The 19,654-nt window shown below is 40.9% G+C and overlaps 1 protein-coding gene across 4 annotated transcripts in view; it reads left to right on the top strand.

The window, feature by feature from the left end:
* HAPLN1 (hyaluronan and proteoglycan link protein 1) overlaps positions 1-19,012 on the top strand; it is a 92,480-nt gene extending 73,468 nt beyond the window's left edge. For all 4 annotated transcript variants that reach the window (XM_045020162.1, XM_045020166.1, XM_045020167.1 and 1 more), the window contains 2 exons: positions 3,685-3,987; positions 15,012-19,012. In XM_045020162.1, coding sequence (XP_044876097.1) covers positions 3,685-3,987; positions 15,012-15,301 — 593 coding nt within the window. In that variant the 3' untranslated portion in view covers positions 15,302-19,012. The remainder of the gene's footprint in view (positions 1-3,684; positions 3,988-15,011) is intronic.
* Positions 19,013-19,654: the final 642 nt, after the last annotated feature.

Below are 19,654 nucleotides of genomic sequence, written 5' to 3'. Positions count from 1 at the left end.
TGAATTTGATATTGCTCATCCCTAGCTAATTACAACCCCCCCACCCTGAGAATAAGTAAGTGATTTAGCACTTTCCTAAGCTCACCATAGGCAGAAGTATTGCAGGAAATACAGTTCTGTACTGTAGTGTCACAGATTAGTCGGTGAACTTGCATGCCATGTGAGGGACAGTACTTCTACACACAACAGGGGTGAATTTTATGGGGAGAAACTCAGCACTAAAGTCCAATCCTCAAAGTATTTAGGCACCTAACTCCCATTAAAATAAATGGGAATTAGATGCCGGGATACTTTTGAGGAACTGAGCCCAACTGTGTTCCTTTTCCCTTTTTCTTTTTCTAAATATTTATTTGACTAAGCTTGTAGTAAAAGCCAAAGCCTGTGTTTGTGCACTAGGATGTGATCATTCAAACAAACACAGGTGTGTTTATTGAAATGCGCATTACTTCAAATAGTTGTCATGCTAGTTCATGGACTCATTCTAATTTCCGTTACAATCACCAGTTCTCAGGACTCTGATTTAATAAGTACAGAATCATAGAACAAGTGTGATTGTGGGTCTGTCATTCAATTACAAATATCTTCAACAGTGACCTGAAATGGCCCTGATTCTTCTTGACGTTATTCTTCAGATATAGAGAGAAGAAAAGCTGTTCTTTGAGAGTTTATATTTAAGTGAATTGAATACTTATGAAAGGTGCTATATTGACAGTACTATAAACGGTGTTGTAGCTGTGTCGCTCCCAGGATATTAGAGAGAGAAGGTGGATGAAGTAATAGCTTTTACTACACCAACTTGTCTCTCTCTAGTATTGTAAATGTGGAAATCCAAGGATTTCTAACCTGCTTCACCAAAGTGAAGAGTTGACCACTGAGGTCAGTATAGGTACAGATATGGGGGCCTGACCTTCCACAAGTTATATCAATGTTCCTACAAATTGTCATGATGAACTCCTAGAGGATTAAGGTAGACTATTGCAAATAAGCTTCCCACAAAGAAAAATCCCTTGGTTGGGTGGTAGAAGCAACTGGCGGCATAGATAGTGTGGTCATCTCTTGGAGGAGTTACATTTGACATGGTGACATGGAAAAGAGAGTGGGGGAAGGGAAATCACAATGCAGTTTTTCTTAGTGAATCAGGGGCAAGGCTAAAGATGAGAATTATCATGACGGGACATGCCAGTCTCTTACCAGCATCAGATTTACATGGTATTTAAAGTGCCTAAAGAGTTATCTATAGGCAGAAAAAGACAATACACAAGGAACTGCCTTCCCTTTCCCCAAATCCTAAATTGAATTTATTACTGTTATGGAGAGATGTTATCTGTGGAATAAGCATAGGACTATACGTCATGAGTTTTTTATTCCATTTCCAGCTGTGGAAAAATTTAACCTTCAGGATGGTCTTTTGCACCGTCCAAAATGTATGTAATGAATTGTTGTATAGAGATTGGTGACAAGAACTGAAACTGAAGATGTTAAGTAACTAACTAGAGCACAAAAGCATAGTAAGAGTAGCTGCAGCAGTAGAGAGATTTGTAATAGAGGTCATCCCTATTAATTCAACATTAAAAGCTATAGGGAAAGAAGGCACAGCAGCAGTAGATAACAATTAAATACAGGGTAAAGCGGAGCTACACAAAGCATGGATCATGGGACAAATCCAGCCTAAACTGTCATGTAAATCACCCTTAGCCAGCCTCTCCCTGTAGCTGCAGAGGGAAGTCAGTTTAATCAATTGCAGGTTTTTATTGTAGATGAACTCCAACAAAAAGCAACTTCTAATCTGTTAAGGAAGATACATCCACAAGCTAATATTACAGTTGTGTGCATATTTATGTGTTAAAACATAGCCAAAATTATTAAATGAGAGTGGAAATATTAAGCCCCTAAATCCATAGTTAGCCACTTAAATAAAATTGTGTTTTACAGCAGCACACAATACCTAAAGGTCCTAAAATCACTTCAGCAATAGTCATGGGATGGTCTGGGTGCTCAGCCTCTCTGGAAATGAGGCTTTTTTTTATGCCTGTTTGTGGATTTATGTACCTGACTTGGACTGTTGACATTTATATGCAGACTAGATACAATCCTTGTTTTTGGTAAATTGGCAGTATTATCCTCAGTAGTAGAATATGTATACCTTATTATTTAAGGTATCATAGTTAATAACATGATATGTATTACCTTTATTTTCTTCGTTTATAGTTTAGAATAGCTAATAATTGAAGCTTCCTAAACAGAAGAGGCTTGCGAAGGAGAAGAAAATTAGCAACTAGAGTTCAAGAATAGGGAGAGAATAAAAAGAAAGGTCGATTTCTATTTAATCTTGGTGCCTTTTGGCTCTTGTCCTAATGCTTCATCTCATCCCCCACGTTCTCCCCACCCTACTCTACTCTGTTCTACAGCTGAGCAGAAAACTTCAGCTCTGGATCTTGTTTGGCTCAGGTATTTTGTTTCACCTGATAGCGCCTGGGCTAACTTTGTCTGCCAAATTCTGATCCGAGTTAGGTTTTGAAACCCTACCAAAATCTGGGATGTTTTTGCTTCAGTTCTAGCTCTGCTCTTTGCTGAATTTTATCAGAGCCAGCTGGGAAGGTCTCTTCTGAGCTGTTGTCTGCCGTATCTCTCCTGCGTCCAGCTGTGATTTTTTTGATTGAAGGGCACCATGTAAAAAAAAAAAAAAGTGCCATGGGAAAAGCTACAGGGTAGAGTGGGGTGAGTGAGTGTCATTAAATATTGCTGTTCAGACAGTTCTAAAACTTCCCTAGGTTCCTCTGTCTCTACTTAGATACTCCCTCTTTTTAAACAAAAGTTATCTGTGTTGTATCCCTCTTCAAAAGCTAAGACCTGATCTCAGATTGGTCCTCAGGTGTTGTGAGGAAACATCCCACAACCTTGTGTTCCCTGCGCTTGGGCCAGCCACAATCTCTGCCCGCACTCCTCTGAATGCCCTCTGGCTGTGCCCTCTGGACAGAGAGAAGGTGGCACCCCAAATCCTCCACAGTGGCTGGCAGAACTGTCTGGCTGTGCAGGAGCACATCTGCTGCATCCCCTTCTAAGGTGTGGTAGCAGAGAGAGGGAAATGCCTCTCTGTGCTGCCTCCATTGAGAAGCTGTGGCTAAAAGCCATGCTACAGCCATCTAACAGGATTGGCTGACCATTCTTTTAAAAGTTCCCTTAAACTAAACCCACTAAATATAATCCCTTGATTTTCCTTGCTTACTTTGACATTTTCCTTCTAACGACCCCCAGTCCCTTAACCACTGCTGCTGCCCTCCTCTGACCTACCTGCAGTTTGTCTGCATGTGGTTGGTAGTAAGGTACCCAGAACAAAATGCTGTCAGAATGTGCAAGGGTGAGGTTCTGGTGTCAGTACAAAGGCTGCAGCTGAGAGCAGGAGACAGAACTGGTCAGGTTCCAGGAGGAAAAAGTGTGAGGCTATCAGGCAGGTAAGCCTGCCATGTCAGGAGATAGTCAGACATTGTTCTCCGACCAAACAGCTGACTTGCTGACAGAGAATTGCCCTAGAAATAAAACCACCAGTTGCGGTTGTATTATTTTGGCATCTCACATAGTTAACCTTAAATTTGTCCTTTTGATGCCAGTAAATGATGTTTCTCTCTGTTGTGTTTTTTATATAGTTAAACAGCTAATAGCCTTCTTTCTTCCCTTCTGATTTAGGTGTTGTATTCCCTTACTTTCCACGTCTGGGTCGCTACAACCTAAACTTCCATGAGGCTCAGCAAGCTTGTCTGGACCAAGATTCTGTTATCGCCTCCTTTGACCAATTGTATGAAGCATGGAGATCGGGGCTGGATTGGTGTAATGCAGGCTGGCTCAATGATGGATCAGTTCAGTACCCTATCACCAAGCCCAGAGAGCCCTGCGGAGGAAAGAACACAGTGCCTGGAGTCAGGAATTATGGGTTCTGGGATAAAGATAAAAGCAGATATGATGTTTTCTGTTTTACATCAAACTTCAATGGTAAGAGTTTTGAATCACTTCTACCTTTAACAAGGCCATTTCTGTGCTTCAGAAAAGAAACTAACTCCAAAGATATTGAAAAGCAGTAAGAGATGTTTGATTTGTCAAAGTGCATGTTAGTTTTGGAAACTGTTATCATTGAATTTATGAGGAAATGAGTCTGGAGTGAAAAAAAGACAAATTTTGCCACGTTTTCATTTTTAAAAGCAATAGTTCAGAATGAATATTGGCAGCACATTCATGTGTCTCTGTTTTCATTCCTAGATATTTGTGCAGGTATGTTCCATACTGATACACTGCCTAGTTTATTTAAGTTAAAGCAATGGAGAAATCAGTGTTTCCTTTCATTGAGTTGCCCCCTTAAGTAAATAGTGAGGGTATATTACAAGTTAAAAACCTATCAAAAGGTAAAAACCCGCAAGGAACAATTGTGATTAGGAATTCACTGTTCCTATGTAACTTTAATGCCACTTTATACTCTCTAATAAAGTATCACACAGTTCCATTTTGTATGGTAACCATCGCCTAACAAGGCCATACCATATTTGACAGAATAACAAGACTTGTGGATAGGAGGAAAGCTGTAGAAATGGTGTATCTTGACTTTAGTAAGGTTTTTGATACTGTCTCGCATGACCTTCTCATAAACAAACTAGGGAAATACAACCTAGATGGCGCTACTATAAGGTGGGTGCAGAACTGGTTGGAAAACAGTTCCCAGAGATTAGTTATCAGTGGTTCACAGTCAAGCTGGAAGGGCATAACAAGTAGGGTCCAACAGAGATTGGTTCTGGGTCTGGTTCTGTTCAATATCTTCATCCGTGATTTAGGTAATGACATAGAGAGTACACTTATAACGTTTGTGGATGATACCAACTTGGGAGGGGTTGCAAGTGCTTTGGAGGATAGGATTAAAATTCAAAATGAACTGGAGAGATGGTCTGGAGTAAATAGGCTAAAATGCAATAAAGATAAATGCAAAGTACTCCACTTAAGAAGGAACAATCAGTTGCATACATACAAAATGGGAAATGGCTGCCTAGGAAGGAGAACTGTAGAAAGGCATCTGAGGGTCATAGTGGATCACAAGCTAAATATGAGTCAACAGTATAACACTTTTGTAAAAAAAGCAAACATCATTCTGGGATGTATTAGCAAGACATGAGAAGTAATTCTTCTGCTCTACTCTGCGTTGATTAAGCCTCAGCTGGAATATTGTGTCCATTTCTGGGCACCACATTTCAAGTAAGATGGACAAATTAGAGAAAGTCCAGAGAAGAGCAACAAAAATGATTAAAGGTCTAGAAAACATGAGCTATGAGGGAAGATTGAAAAAAATTGGGTTTCTTTAGTCTGGAAAAGAGAAGACTGAGGGGGGACATGATAACAGTTTTCAAGTACAAAAAAAAGTTGTTACGAGGAGGAGAGAGAAAACTTGTTCGCCTTAACCTTTGAGGATAGGACATGAAGAAATGGGCTTAAATTGTAGCAATGGCAGTTTAGGTTGGACATTAGGAAAAAAATTCCTAACTGTCAGGGTGGTTAAGCATAGGAATAAACTGCCTAGGGTGGTTGTGGAATTTCTGTCACTGGAGATTTTTAAGAGCAATTTTCTAGTGCCCATCAGGAATGGCCTAGATAATACATAATCCTGCCTTGAGTGCAGGGGACTGGACTAGAAGACTTCTCCAAGTCCCTTCCAGTTCTATGATTCTAAAGAGCAATCTTGTTAATTCCTGGCTTTTGTGACTAATAATTTAGGCTCTTTTGTCACACCTTTCTACACTGTCATTGCTCCCTTCCTATATAGCTTTGTAGGCTACCTGCTCTGATCTTGGGTTGCTCTAAACTGCAGTTTCATGACTGCAAGCCTTGGATTTGGAGCCGTCTAATCTTCGCTAGATGTTAGTATGGGTACAGCTGAATAGGAAGCTGTGGTCTCTGCTTGCTATAGCTGAAGGGTTAGTCTAAGAACTTTGTAGCATTGCTCAAAAAGATAGCTACAACCAATAGCAAGGATCAGGGCCATCACAGACCACAAGCAAAGACAGCTTCCCTCCTTAGCATCTCCATAGCCAGCCTTCAGTGACCACGTTAGGGCCTCTTGCTTGTGAGTAATTTTTATCTGTCTTGGAAAGCAGATGTTTCTCTTTTAGCCCACCAGCATAGGATGAGTGCACTTCTTTACTTATTCACATATGGTACATCCACCATGAAATGTGTTTGTCTTAGAACACACAAGATTAATCACATTTCTTGCTTTAAGCACAGATACTTAATTCTGTGTTTGTGTCACTTTCTTAACCCCAAAAAGGTCTAATTTTTAAATGCATTATCTGCCCAAGTTAGTAAATCTTTGACAAAACTCAGTTCTCTCCTGAAGAGGATGTTAAATATGGACATTAAATCATGAAATGGAAATACTTTAGTACTGCTTTAAGTGCAAATCTGAATGTAACAATTTAAAATCTGGAGCTGCTAGGTCAGCTCCATGCTGGATTGAGTGAATCACATAACTCTAAAACTATAGATACACTTCATAAAGCACTAAAGATTGCAGCTTTGTACCATATATTCCTCTCAGCTACTAAGGAAAGATGTTGCAGTAAAACTCTCTCATTCTCTTTAACACAACACAACACACTGTCATGACCTCTTATTGATGCTCTTTATAGGACCTGACCATTGTTCAATCCATCTACACCCATTTCACTCTCAAAACATATTTTATTAGATTGTATAAATACAGGCTTGTGATTTGTAGTTATATAGGCAAAGGAAAACTCACACCTTATTCAAGTCCTAACAGGGCCACCCCGGGGGGGGGGGGGGGAAGTGGGGCAATTTGCCCCAGGCCCCGCAGGGGCCCCCACGAGAGTTTTTCAGGGCCGCTGGAGCGGGATCCTTCACTTGCTCTGAGGGCCCCAGAAAACTCTTGTGGGGCCCAGTCCCCCAGATCTTCTTCCACTCCGGGTCTTCGGCGGTGGGGGGGTGGGGGGTCCTTCCGCCCTGGGGCAGACGGACCCCCCCCCCGCCGAATTACTGCCGAAGCAGGGCCCCCCACCCCCCGCCGCCAACCCCAGGCTCCCTGAGTCCTAATAATGTCTGACAATGGTTTATGCTCATACTGCATTTGGCTGTTGACAAGCCCTCAGTGTTGAACTGTAATAGTCTTAGGGCTAGCCCGATGGCTCGAACATTGGGGGGTGGAACTGCATCAGGAATGTTGGCTGACAAGTGACTGAGATTCAGCCCTAGAAAAAACATTGAATGCAGTCCACTGGTTGGATCATCACTGTCCCCAGTGTGAACTGGGAACTCACAGGTTGCACAATGAGAACACTGATCCATCAACCCACATCATCCAGTTTAGTCCTCTGTTACTCTGCAGCACAATACTGTGCTTGGGTCTGGCTCCATTCATCTCATGTCAGGTTGGTGATATACTACTATATTCAACCAATTACATTGTAGCTGGGATGGTTCAACCCACACTAATACCATGGCTCCCCATGTTAAGCAACAGCACTCTTCCACACCTCCATTGTGAGGGTGCCACAGTCAGAAGAGGTGAGAAGCTCAGGGCAAACCCAAGCCTTCCACTATACACAGGCCCCTTCAACCACCCAAAAGCACACTTGGTGGCCAGGCACCCACTGTGGGCCCATTTGCCCTGCCCAAACATCTCTGTGACATCGAAGTGCTGTGAAGAATGGGCTGCAGCTGATGTCAGAAACTGTCCCTTATAATTGACCTGACCATACGCATAGCCAGCTTTGATTTGCCACAGCACTAGTGAGCACTTCCAGATGGATTATGAATGGGCCAGGGTTAGTGTGTAGGGGCAGCCATCACACCTTGGACCAATACGAGACCCCCCACATGTGGTAGTGGCCAAAGACACACAACGTCTCACATCACTGTCTGCCCTCTGGTGGTTTGAGCGTCTCTGCAGTTCACTCATGTGGCTGCTGCAAATTGGCTTGCCAAGCACTGTTAAATGAAGAATTATGATTTACAAAAGTTCATAGTGGAACATTTTATAAACTTACATTAAGAGCATTTTAAAGCTGTATGGTTAGCCCTCAATGGTCAAGAAATACCAAAGTTAAAGATCTGTAAAAGCAGCAAAGAATCCTGTGGCACCTTATAGACTAACAGACGTTTTGCAGCATGAGCTTTCGTGGGTGAATACCCACTTCGTTGGATGCAAAGTTAAAGATGTGCACAAAAACTTTACTTCTGCTCCTTTTTACATGTACAGCAGTCTTTAATTAGGTGCTCAGCTACTACAGGTCGTATATATGTATGTAACTAGGTTACATAATCGCATACAATATATAATTTTTCTGCCTCCCTAAATACATGTCTAGCAGATTACAATGTATTTTTCATTCTTGTATGTTTACAATTAATTTCTTTCTAATAAGAAAAACTATTGGAAATGAATATGCACAGGGGAGCAGCATTAAAATTGTACTTGTAATTGTGGCATTTTCTGATGTCTGTGTGTCCCTGCAACTTTAATTGGACCCAGACCCTATACTTTTTAACTACCTAGTTAAGTTAGTCAAACATGTGCACATTGTACCTTTACTCAAATTTAGCAGTCTTGCAAGAAATGTGGAGCCTGCAGTGTGCATTCTGTAGTAAGTGGTTATTAGAGGCAAAATCAAAACTAATTTATATCAGAGAGAGTTATACCTCTTTCCACTTTCAACCTCCAGCTGTTCCAGATGTTGATAAACGTTCACAACGTGAAATATGTTTTCTTCTCTGTCCTTATACTCAAAAACAGCTGAACTGTTTTTACTCAGACGCCCCAGTGAAAACATTACTTTTGAGCAGATACATCTTCGGGGCTGAATTTTTTTTCTTTCAGGGTATGTTTTAGAAAGTTATGAGCTACTGAAAATAAGGATTAGGATGGAAACTATTCTGCAATCTTAGCTAGAGTGGTCATTGTCAATCAGGGTTTCTCAAATTTCATTGCACTGCAACCACATTCTGACAACAAAAGTTACTACATGACACCAGGAGGTGAGACTAAAGTCTGAGCCTGCCCAAGCCCCAACACCCCAGGTGAGGGGAGGCCAAAACCCTTCAGCCCCAGGCTGGTGGCCTGTAATCCTGAGCCTTGCCATGAAGGCCTGAAGCCCTCGGCTTCATACTTGGGAGGTGGGGGCTCAGGCTTTGGCTTCAGCTCCAGGCTCCAGCAAGTCTAAAGCCAGCCCCCATGACTCCATTATAATAGGGTCACGACCCACTTTGGAGTCCTGACCCAGTTTGAGAACTGCTGGATAGTAAAAGTCCTTTCTAGTCTAGGTACTATATTAGTTTGAGTGGGTGGAATGGGATGCTGGCCCATTGTGGTGGTTACAGGATAGGTTTAAGAGGTGGAGGGTTGGGTGAAACTCAGCCCAGCAATCTCCCCTTACTCCTATTACAGTTCTTCTGGAAGTTCTCTGTGCAGTGTCTGCTGCTTCATACCTCGTCCTTTAGAACATTCAGTGATTTGACAGTCTGCATGTGAGGAGGAAAATGGTGATTTTTTAGTACTTTGAAAATCAGTTAAATTTGAACAGAATTTTATAAGACAAAGTAAATATAGACTAACAAGTTGCACCTGCCAAATTTCCAAGGCCTGATGCAAATAATCATGGCTTTAATGCTTCTCAAAAAAAAGTCATACATATTCTTTATACTGGAAAGCAACCTGAGTAGAGGGTTAGTACTAGCTTCCTTTATAAAATATACATGATGTCTGAGTGGGGTTTGTTTTAAACATTCTGCTCATTAATATGCATTTTGTTACATGCTTTGCACACTGAACTGCACCCTATAATTGATTTTTTTAATCTGCTCTAACAGAGTAAAATCACAAATCTCTTGTTTTAACAAGGTACAAAATGCTCTTTTACAAAAAAAATCCCATTTAATTTATTCAGTGTAGCAGCAAACCAGTTATATCAGTGGTGGAGGCCACAAACATCAGATGTTAAGCCACCATCTTCCATGTAATGACAGAAATGCACAATGCATAAACCTTTTCTGTGTTATATTGTTGTATTGCTTGTTTTACCCTTCAAGGAAAATAGGACTCCAAGTAAAGAGTCGCTGTTCCTCTGAGTGAGAGACCAAAGAAAATGAGAAGATACAACAATAATATTAAAAATAAACTGGATTCAAAAAGTCAGTGAATCAATTAGCCTATGGTATGGAAGTTTGCTAATCATGAGCCTCGCTGCTGAAAGCTGGTACAATGAGGACCTTTGAAGGAACGTCCCTTTTCTCAAGTGGCAGAATTAAGTTACTGTAGTTCCCCAACATAGGGCAAAATAGATGCCAAACCTAATAAGTAACTTTCCCATTTAATGAGTGAGGAAGCGTTTTACTTCTGAGGCATTTAACAACGCTGAAGAACACTGGCTTTGATCAACAATTCACCGTGGATATTAAGACATTCTGAACTTGAGTCTGTTGAGCAGATGATGGGCTCTGCACATTGTGCGAATGCCAGCAGCCTTCGGGATACATCCAAGAATATGTAAAACTCCCATCTTTTACTGTCATGTTGCCATCTGGCCCTGGAGAACAGTTTACTTTTCCACAAACACACAATGATGTGATTAGTTGGGTTGGGTCACAGTAAAGGCAGTATTGCCAACTCATGATTTTATCTTGACTAGCAGTTTTAGGGTGGTTTTTATAACCTGTCATATGCGCTGTCTGAATGCCTCAAGGTGAAGGACGTAGTCTTGCCCTGCCATCCATGTATTGTCCTATAGTAGTGAAAGGCTCCTGTGGGAGCCGGGTTGCACTGGAGGGGGAATTCAGGGAAAAGCTGCTGCTAAGTACAGAGCCCAGCAGCAACGCTTGCTGCTCCTTTGGAATGTCTCCTCTGATTCTGGATGCTGTGCGGGCAGCAGGAGGCACCGATCGATCAAGGTGACATACATAGGCAGAAGAGTACAGAGGAGTGAAAAAGTCAAAAGATAGACTAAAAACATGTTTTTAGTCTGTTTTTTTAAATCATATGATTTTGGGGCTGTAACATGATTTTTGATCTCTTCTGGTTAGCAGTATTGTGAGGGTTTGTTTTTTTTTAAATTCCTAGATCACTTATTACATGTCTGTGGTGTAGTGACAAAAACAATCTGGCTTTAGCCTTCAGTTATTCAGTTACTCCAGGCAAGAACCTTATACGCAGGTTTGCCAGCCCTGCAGAATTGACCTGGAGTCTCCAGGAATTAAATATTAGTCTTAAATTAAAGATTATGTCACATGATGAAACCTCCAAGAATATGACCCATTAAAACTGACAACCTTTTTTCCACTTGTCTGTATATTCCCTTATGTCTTCCATTCCCTCCTCCCCACCAACTTTACTTATAGCAGAATCCTATTCATTTTAAACTGAAAGCAGTTGGAGCAAACAAAAGGTCTCTGGTTGCCATTGGAAAAGCATAACAAAGAAACATGCAAGATGTTACACTCAGGACTGTAAGGATCAATAACCAGGATTGCCAGTATGATGAGAAGGAATTCGACAGACAAGTGGTTTCACAACTACCACAAGGCAAAGTTTTCCCCATTGCTCAGGATCTATTCAAGAGTCTCTATACCAATGAATGCCCCTGCACCCCCAAACACCTCTCTGAACCTGGAGTTTAAGTGGTACAGAAGGCCTTCTGTAGTACCTCTTTGTTAGTGCGCATTTCATGTCTATTGCACAGCAAACAAAACAAGGGGAGTGGAGGAAGAGGAAAATAAGGAATTAACAGACAAGTTCTCGGCTTTTTCACAAGTGCAAGGTGAAAGTTTCTACTACCACATCCTGATGAGTTACATATTAGAAAGAGCAAAATGTAGTTCTAGCCAAAAACAGTCAGGCATCACTTCACACTTACATCCTCTTGATATTTGGGGATGAGATTACACCAAATTGAAGTAGCTGTTCACATATTGTCTGTACACATTGTAAAGTTTAACAATGTTTTATTTACTGCCTGGAAATCCTCTTCTCGAGGGGGCCCAGCAGATGTGCACAGAGTTTATTGGTTATTTTTTAATTTAACAAAATATTCTGGATACAGATGAACATTTTATGCACAACATTTACTATTAGTGATGGCCTATTTAAGGAATGGGCATATTAAGAGTGCTGATATTACTGAGGCCATGGGTCAAATTCACAACCTTATTGCAAATCCATGGGAACTTACCTTTCCATTGACACATGGCATGACCAGCTGCTAATAAACTCAGTGGGATTTGCAGCCCATCAGGCAAATCTGAAAGCTCATTCACTCTACAGCAAACTACCTTTGACTCCAACAGAGTATGAAGAGTTTGTCTCCAGTCATAGAAATCTTCTATGTTAGCAAATGTTATAAAATGGTTTCAACTGCATTGAAACATAAGAAAGCATGTGCTTTTCTAAATAGATATACACCTCTACCCCGATTTAACGCAACCCGATATAACACGGGTTCATATACAACATGGTAAAGCTCTGACACTCTGCTCTGAGCAGCGTTTTAAGGGTGCCAGGCCGGGGCCAAGGGGTTGGATAAGGGGCAGAGGGTCTCAGGGGTGGTCAGGGGCTCCCTCTCCCCCAGGGTCTAGGAGGCAGGAGCTGTGGGGGGGGTGGCAATTTTGGGGGCCCCGCAGTCCCAGAGTGGCCTTCGGGATTAGCTGGGAGAAGCCTGCCCTGCTTCCCTCACCCTGGCCCCAGCCGTGTCGCTCGGGGGAGGGGGCCTCGGGGAAGGGATCTCACCGACAGCAGCAGAAGCAGAGCAGCCCAGCCCCAGCCCGCTTCACTCCGCCAGCTCCGAGCCATGGTGCTCTGCTTTCCACCACAGGTGAGTATGGGGGGGCGTCCTTTCCCCAACCTCCCCGCACTCACTGCGGCTGGGAGGTGGCGGAGTGGAGCGGGCTGGGGCCACCTTGCTCCGCTTCCTCCCGCTGCCAGTGAGTGCCTGTCAGGGGGCGGGGGCTGTAGATAGGGGACAGGGAGCAGGGGGGTTGGGTAGGGGGTGAGGACCTGGGGGTGATTACTAGGGGTCTCTGGAGAGGGCAGTCAGGGAACAAGGAATGCCAAAGCAAGTTTGATATAATGCGGTCTCACATATAAGGCGGTGAGATTATTTTGTCTCCTGAGGACCGCGTTATATCGGGGTAGAGGTATATTAACCAATGTCATAGAAATCATAGAATTTGAAATCATAGAATCTCAGGGTTGGAAGGGACCTCAGGAGGTCATCTAGTCCAACCCCCGAAGAGTCACCATTACTCTTCTATTGAAATGCCATTTGGAAAGTTCTTAGCGATACCTCTCAGTGAATTACAACAGATCTGTGAAAACAAAAATGAAACAAAGGAAAAAAGTTCTGTTAGTGACTGAACAGGCCACAAAAGTTTTTGCTTTGTTGGGATTTGTGCTCCAATATAAACAAGTCCTAATATAAAAAGGTGCAAGCCTAAAAATTGAGCTATTCCCAATTTCTGTATATATTCCATCCAATCTGGCACTCCTTAATTCGGAAACAAACCCTTTTGGGTAGTTGGCACCAAAGGAACAGAGCCTTTCCTCTGAGAAAAGCATTTGAAAGGGGGCAGAGATGATTCTCACAAGGAGGGAAAAACAACAATAATCTGGCATACTCTTTAATAAGGAAACATAATATTTTCTTCTGGAATTAAAACAAGAGGGCCCCATACAAAAATTACCTCATTTCTTATATAAAGTGTCCACTGAAAATGCATCAGTTTGAAAGCCTGTCATGCTTATTTGGGAATTGTTAACCTATCAGCTGACTGCAGTTCCACCTAGCAGTTGCTTAATTGTCAGTCCAATAATGATAAATAACCCTGAAGATATTGAATAAAAGGAATACAATTAATTTAAGTGATATCTTTCATTGATGGACGAAATTAATGTTTATATTGTTGTTGCTTACAACTTAACAAAAGAGATTCCCCCCTTAGTTTTACTTGTGACATATATTTGTATTACCTTAGACAGAGACAGTTTTCCTCAGAGCACTATCCGTGTTATAGTATTCTATGGTGAGAACATACCCTGTGACGCCTAAAAAGAAACAGTAAATGTTTTTGACTGTTGTAGTAGACCAAGTCTTCCTTACAGGCTCAAGCTTTGCTTCTCAGAAGTTGTTGTAAGAAGGCTGAAATAGTGCACAAGACTTGAAATGGTGCTTCTACTTCATCAGGAACATTGTGTCTGCCATATCAAGGAATGGTTCTTTCTATAATGAATTAATAAAACTGCATCTGTTGGGCCAGGTCACCTTTACCTAAATACTATCACAGGTCAGATCTAAACATACCACTCTGTGACAAGAAAATGGAACATCATGATGGGTTTAATTTAATTTGCAATATAGATTGCAAAACCATCTTAATGTAAGCACTGAACTAATTTTTCATCCTCGTGAATAAACTAGAGATGTATGAATCTTGTATAGTCTGAAATTTGCAAGCCTCTAGCTATTTTCTGGGACTTCAGTAGAATTCTATGTGGGTATACACATGGGTTTGCTTGTATGAACCCAGTTGCAGGACTGGGGGCCTTCTTTGAATTCCTGAACTTCCGCCCCACGCACACACACCTTTTCCTCCACATTTTCTCCCTGTGGTTTGCAGTAGGGACAAAAATGTATCTAGCACAGCACAGAACTTCCACTCTAATGCTAAGTTGGCATACACGGATAACCTATAGATTGAGTGGAGGGAGAAAAAGGGTTCAACAGAAAATGTCTGTCTTCCTCCCCCTGCTCTGTTCCTTCAGACTCCCCCTAACCAGAATGTGAACTTAATGTATTTGAGTCTATTAAGTCCCAGTTTTGAAAGAATGAAGTGGGTTTGAAGCCAGTTCCCAGCACTAGAACAAACAGATTGTTGATATTCTTCATTTTTGTATGATTTTTATAGTCAAGACTATTTTTATAGAATTTCTTAATCATTTAATGTGGCTGACAACTTACCTTTTCTCTTTCCATTAGGCCGTTTTTACTACCTAATACACCCAACCAAGTTGACCTATGATGAAGCGGTGCAGGCCTGCCTTAAGGATGGATCCCAGATTGCTAAAGTAGGCCAGATATTTGCTGCCTGGAAACTTCTAGGATATGATCGCTGTGATGCCGGCTGGTTGGCTGATGGCAGTGTCCGCTACCCAATCTCGAGGCCAAGAAGACGCTGCAGTCCTGATGAAGCAGCAGTGCGCTTTGTAGGCTTCCCAGATAAAAAACACAAGCTATACGGTGTCTACTGTTTCAGGGTGTACAACTGAAAGTACCTAGAGCACAACAATTTTAAATTCATTAAGAACATGTGAAAGATTTCTTTTCAATACGAACTCATGCAAGTTACCAAAACTGTGATAAACCTTTTTTACTTACTGTAAAGAGTCATTTTCATAAGTCCAACCCTTTAATTTGATTTTGTTTTGTTAATTCAACAAATATTTTAAATTAATATAATTGAATGAAAGCTCTAGGTAAGGAAGCTTTGGAGCCAAACTCTTTAAGCCACACCATCCCAACGAAGTATATTTTTCATGAATGGGGCATGCAATAGCTTGACAATTGCTAGGACTAAATTAAGGAATGTAAGGCTACTCAAAGCAGAAGTTTTTACAAGCACAAATTTTACACATTTGTACCATTTTGAGATGCACTACAAAAAATTAGATCGGCAGTTTTGAAATACGGTAATTTTTTCTTAACGGGTTCAGTGAGGTTTTGCAAAATAAAAAAAACAAATATTTTCACAGGGGGACAATATATACAGTTTGATGAAAACAGCAACTCAAACAGTCCACAAAATAGGACTTGTTTTACCATTTAAAATCTTGCCTTCCAGAAAAATAAGCTCATACGTGAGCCAATGCATAGCAAAAAGCACAACTAGATCTCCTGAACATTTCAATTGTGTTTTTATTGTGTGTAAAACATTGATGAGTGGGTGAATAATTAACTAATGAGTGAACCCTACTTTCTTCTTAATTCAAACTGAAGATGCCTGAGAAGTGTTGTATTACCTTTGAGTAGCTTTACTGAGTTATTTTTAAACTCTAAAGGCCATTTGCTAAGCAGCATTTAGCATCTACTCAGGGCAGTTGTATAGATGAACTGCTGGACAGACAAATTGTAAAATTTAGCAGCTTGATTTTATGTTAGCCTTTGAAATGTTATTGTCTTTATAAAAAACAAACAAATATTTCTGTTATTTACACATCATGAAAGATAAACATTTGGAAAAAACACATTAAAAATCAATACAGTCTCTACAATGAGAAAGAAAAATCTAGTCCCAACAAGAAAAGATAAAAAACAAAACAACCCCCCCATATTTCCTGTTTGTATGCATACTTAAGCCCTATTTATATCCCAATACAAATATTACTGTTTCTAAACCCATCAAATAAAAATAGTAAATGTGGTCAATTCTACCTGGTTTTATGATTGATCATTATTAAGATTAATGGAAAACTCTAGAAATTGTTAGCAATTTCACCACAATCTGCAGAGGTCTGCATGGGAGACATTTACCTTTGTCTTCCAGTATCACAGAAAGAAAGCACTATGCACAGTGCATGGAGTGTCCTGAGGACATCAATTCTCATTAAATTAATACCCAATTCCCCTGAATTTGATATCTGAGGCCAAGGTTTTTGAGAGTGACTAGTGATTTTTGGATGCTTCAATTCTGAGTGCCCAACTTCAGACACCTGAGAGCAGCCTAGTTTTCAAAGAGTGGGTGCTCAACACTTTCTGAAAATCAGACCTTAAAGGGGACCCAAAAATTGGGCCTCTCAAAATTACTAGTCACTGTTGAAAATCTTGACTTTTGTAAATCCGTTAGACAACTTTGAAATTCCCATCCGTATTAGTATCGCTATTAAAAACAAAGCAAATGTAGAAGTCTGTTTTCCTACACCATGTTTGCTGACTATGAAGATTTCAGAGGACCAATATTTGTATTAAATGAAATTTTACAGTTTCCATAGCTAAATGAAATATAGTATTATCCCAGTACGACACAGCTAGTATGCTTTCTTGAATGTTTTTGTGTAGATTTTTTTCCCCACACACATATGAGTAAATAAATCTATGATTCCTGAAATGATTGTGGTTGCATTTTAAATGCATGGCAGGATTGTAGTAGAAAGATATTGAATTGGTGAGCATCTTGCCATTCCCAACAAGTGCAGAAGGCAAAATTCCTTCCTGGTGAGACCTTTGTGAAATATGGATATTGGCTCATACTTTCCAGGTGAAACAATGTCACTGAAAAGAAAACTATAATAATATTTACTTCCACAAGAGCCAGGGTTTCTGGCAACTCAAGCACAATGTAATCATAAGTGATTATAACATATGCACAATTAAAAGGCCAAATCATACCTCTCTATAGCCAAACGCTCTCAACTCCTTTCCCTTCAGAAGGAGGTCTCAGTTACTTTCGAAGAATCCCTTCCCCTCCCCCCCATACACACTTCCCCACCCCTCCGCACCACTATTTCTCTCTCCCTCGCCCTCTCTCTCTGCAAAGACTTTTCTGAAGGGTCGGAGGTACATCCAGGGGAAGGAGCTGGAGAATGGTTAGGCTGGGGAAGGTGTGGGCAGGACAGGGACAGGAGTAAGGCCAAAGGGATGCAGATAATCCCCCTTCCAACCAAGGGAAAGTAGACAATAGAAAACATGGCCTTATCTTTTCTGCATAGCCCCAATAGTCCTGAGGACAGCAAAAGCTAGAGGAAGTCACTCATAACTTGGTTCCAGTTCCCAAGCAAATTGTTAGTCCACTTGGAGTGATGTAAAGCCACAGAACCTTCATAGAAGTGACCCTGTTCTCCCGTGCGATCCTTCACATTTGTGGGATGTGCATGACTCTTTCATAGAGAGACAACTCACCAGACAGCTTTCTGCTGAAGTCATCTCAGCAGCCTCTTTTTCCAGAGCCCTTTGCCACAGGTTTCTTATTTTGGAGAAAGAATCTGGCCATGGATTCTTATTGCAGAAATGTGAACATCCAAGTCTAGATCCTTAGGTCAGGCCAAGATGCATTTGGATCTACACCCAAGTGGGGCAAGTCAGCTTTATAACACCTTTGCACTTCCCTGATTCTGAAGCTAACCAGCCTCCACCATAACTATTTTAGTTTGTGCCCCACTACCCAAGCAGCCTTTCTGACAGCCAGAGTGCAGCAGCACATACATCCATAGCCAGGCTCTGTACATAAGGCGCCATGATGCAGCTGGTGGCTAAGCTGGTTCTATGCCAACCAGATATTCCCCCTACCACAAGGAAATAGCCAGGTGGACAGATCCTCAAGTTTTGCAGCACAAAGGAGTCATAGCACAGAGGAATTGGAACCCTGGCATGACAATGAGCTGTAATATGATCACTGTTGGCCAAATTCTACCGTTCATTTACACCTGTGAAACCCCACTGAATATAGTCATTGTCAGGAATCAAACTCAGACCCACAGCATTGTGAAGGTCTGTGTGCAAAGTTTATTATATTATTTAAGGAAAGGCCTGATGGCTTTCTCAGAAGTATTCTAATTGAATAAGGCTAGTCTTAGCTCACCAGAGATATAATTGTATCTATTTATCATTATAACAGATAACGTTAATGGGATAGTTTGCTGGGAGCACAAATGTATGAAGCAGAAATTAACTACACTGTAAGCAGTTTTAAAGAGAAAAGCATCCAATTGCGTGTGAAACGGGCATAAATGAATAGACAAAAATTATATTTTAATTTTTACAGCTACAGATGTAGCTCCATTTCACTTTTATAATGTCAATGTTAAAAAACAGCCTTAACTTTTGAATATGTTTGCTAGGTACTTGGATCATATCTGAAGAGGATGCTTAACACCTGTTAAAAATCTGTGCTATTTTCTGTTCTTGAGGATATAAAACCTTCATCATAAGAATGAATAAAATGCGCTGTGTTATTATCTTGTATTTCATAATGTATCTGAATTTTAATGCCCATGAATGACAATTAAATCACATTCTTTTCAATATGATGATTTCTTTTTATTGGCTGGCCCTTCTTTTCTTTCCCAGAGAAGACAGTGAGAAAAATAAAAGGCTTAAGAGCATGAAAGCACTTACTCTGGCAGAGTAAATAGAAAGTTGTCACAGGTATAGACATCGCCAAAAAAGACCTACTCTGTGGATATAAGTTACAACCAAAATAAGAAACAATGTGCCTTAAGCGAGCACAAAGAATTGTTACTTTAAAAATGCAACCAGGTAAAGATTTCCAAGGTCAGGAACCAAATCTGTATTAATTCAAAATACTGAGCCAGATTCGCAGCTAAAGCTCCACTGTTTTCTATGGAAGAGTGCTGATATAGCCCAGCTGAGGCTTCAGCTCACACAGTTTTACAAGCAAAGACACTCTGCTTTGTTCAGAACTGTACTGGTGGTATTTGGATGACTAACCTAATTCATCTTTAAAAAAAGAAAGTTGTTTACCAAAAGAGAAGAGGGCAAATACCTAACATAACTAACATGCTATTTTAAGATCAACAATACATTATTTTCAAATGATTTATTTAAACCAGTGTCTTGATGAACCCATCTTAGACTTTATGGGCTGGGCAGTAGAGCCATGACATCCA

This window comes from Mauremys mutica, chromosome 6 (genome assembly GCF_020497125.1).
Source record: "Mauremys mutica isolate MM-2020 ecotype Southern chromosome 6, ASM2049712v1, whole genome shotgun sequence".
Taxonomy (NCBI): domain Eukaryota; kingdom Metazoa; phylum Chordata; order Testudines; family Geoemydidae; genus Mauremys; species Mauremys mutica.
Note: the sequence above shows the minus strand (reverse complement) of the source record. Positions and strands in the feature narration are given on the sequence as shown.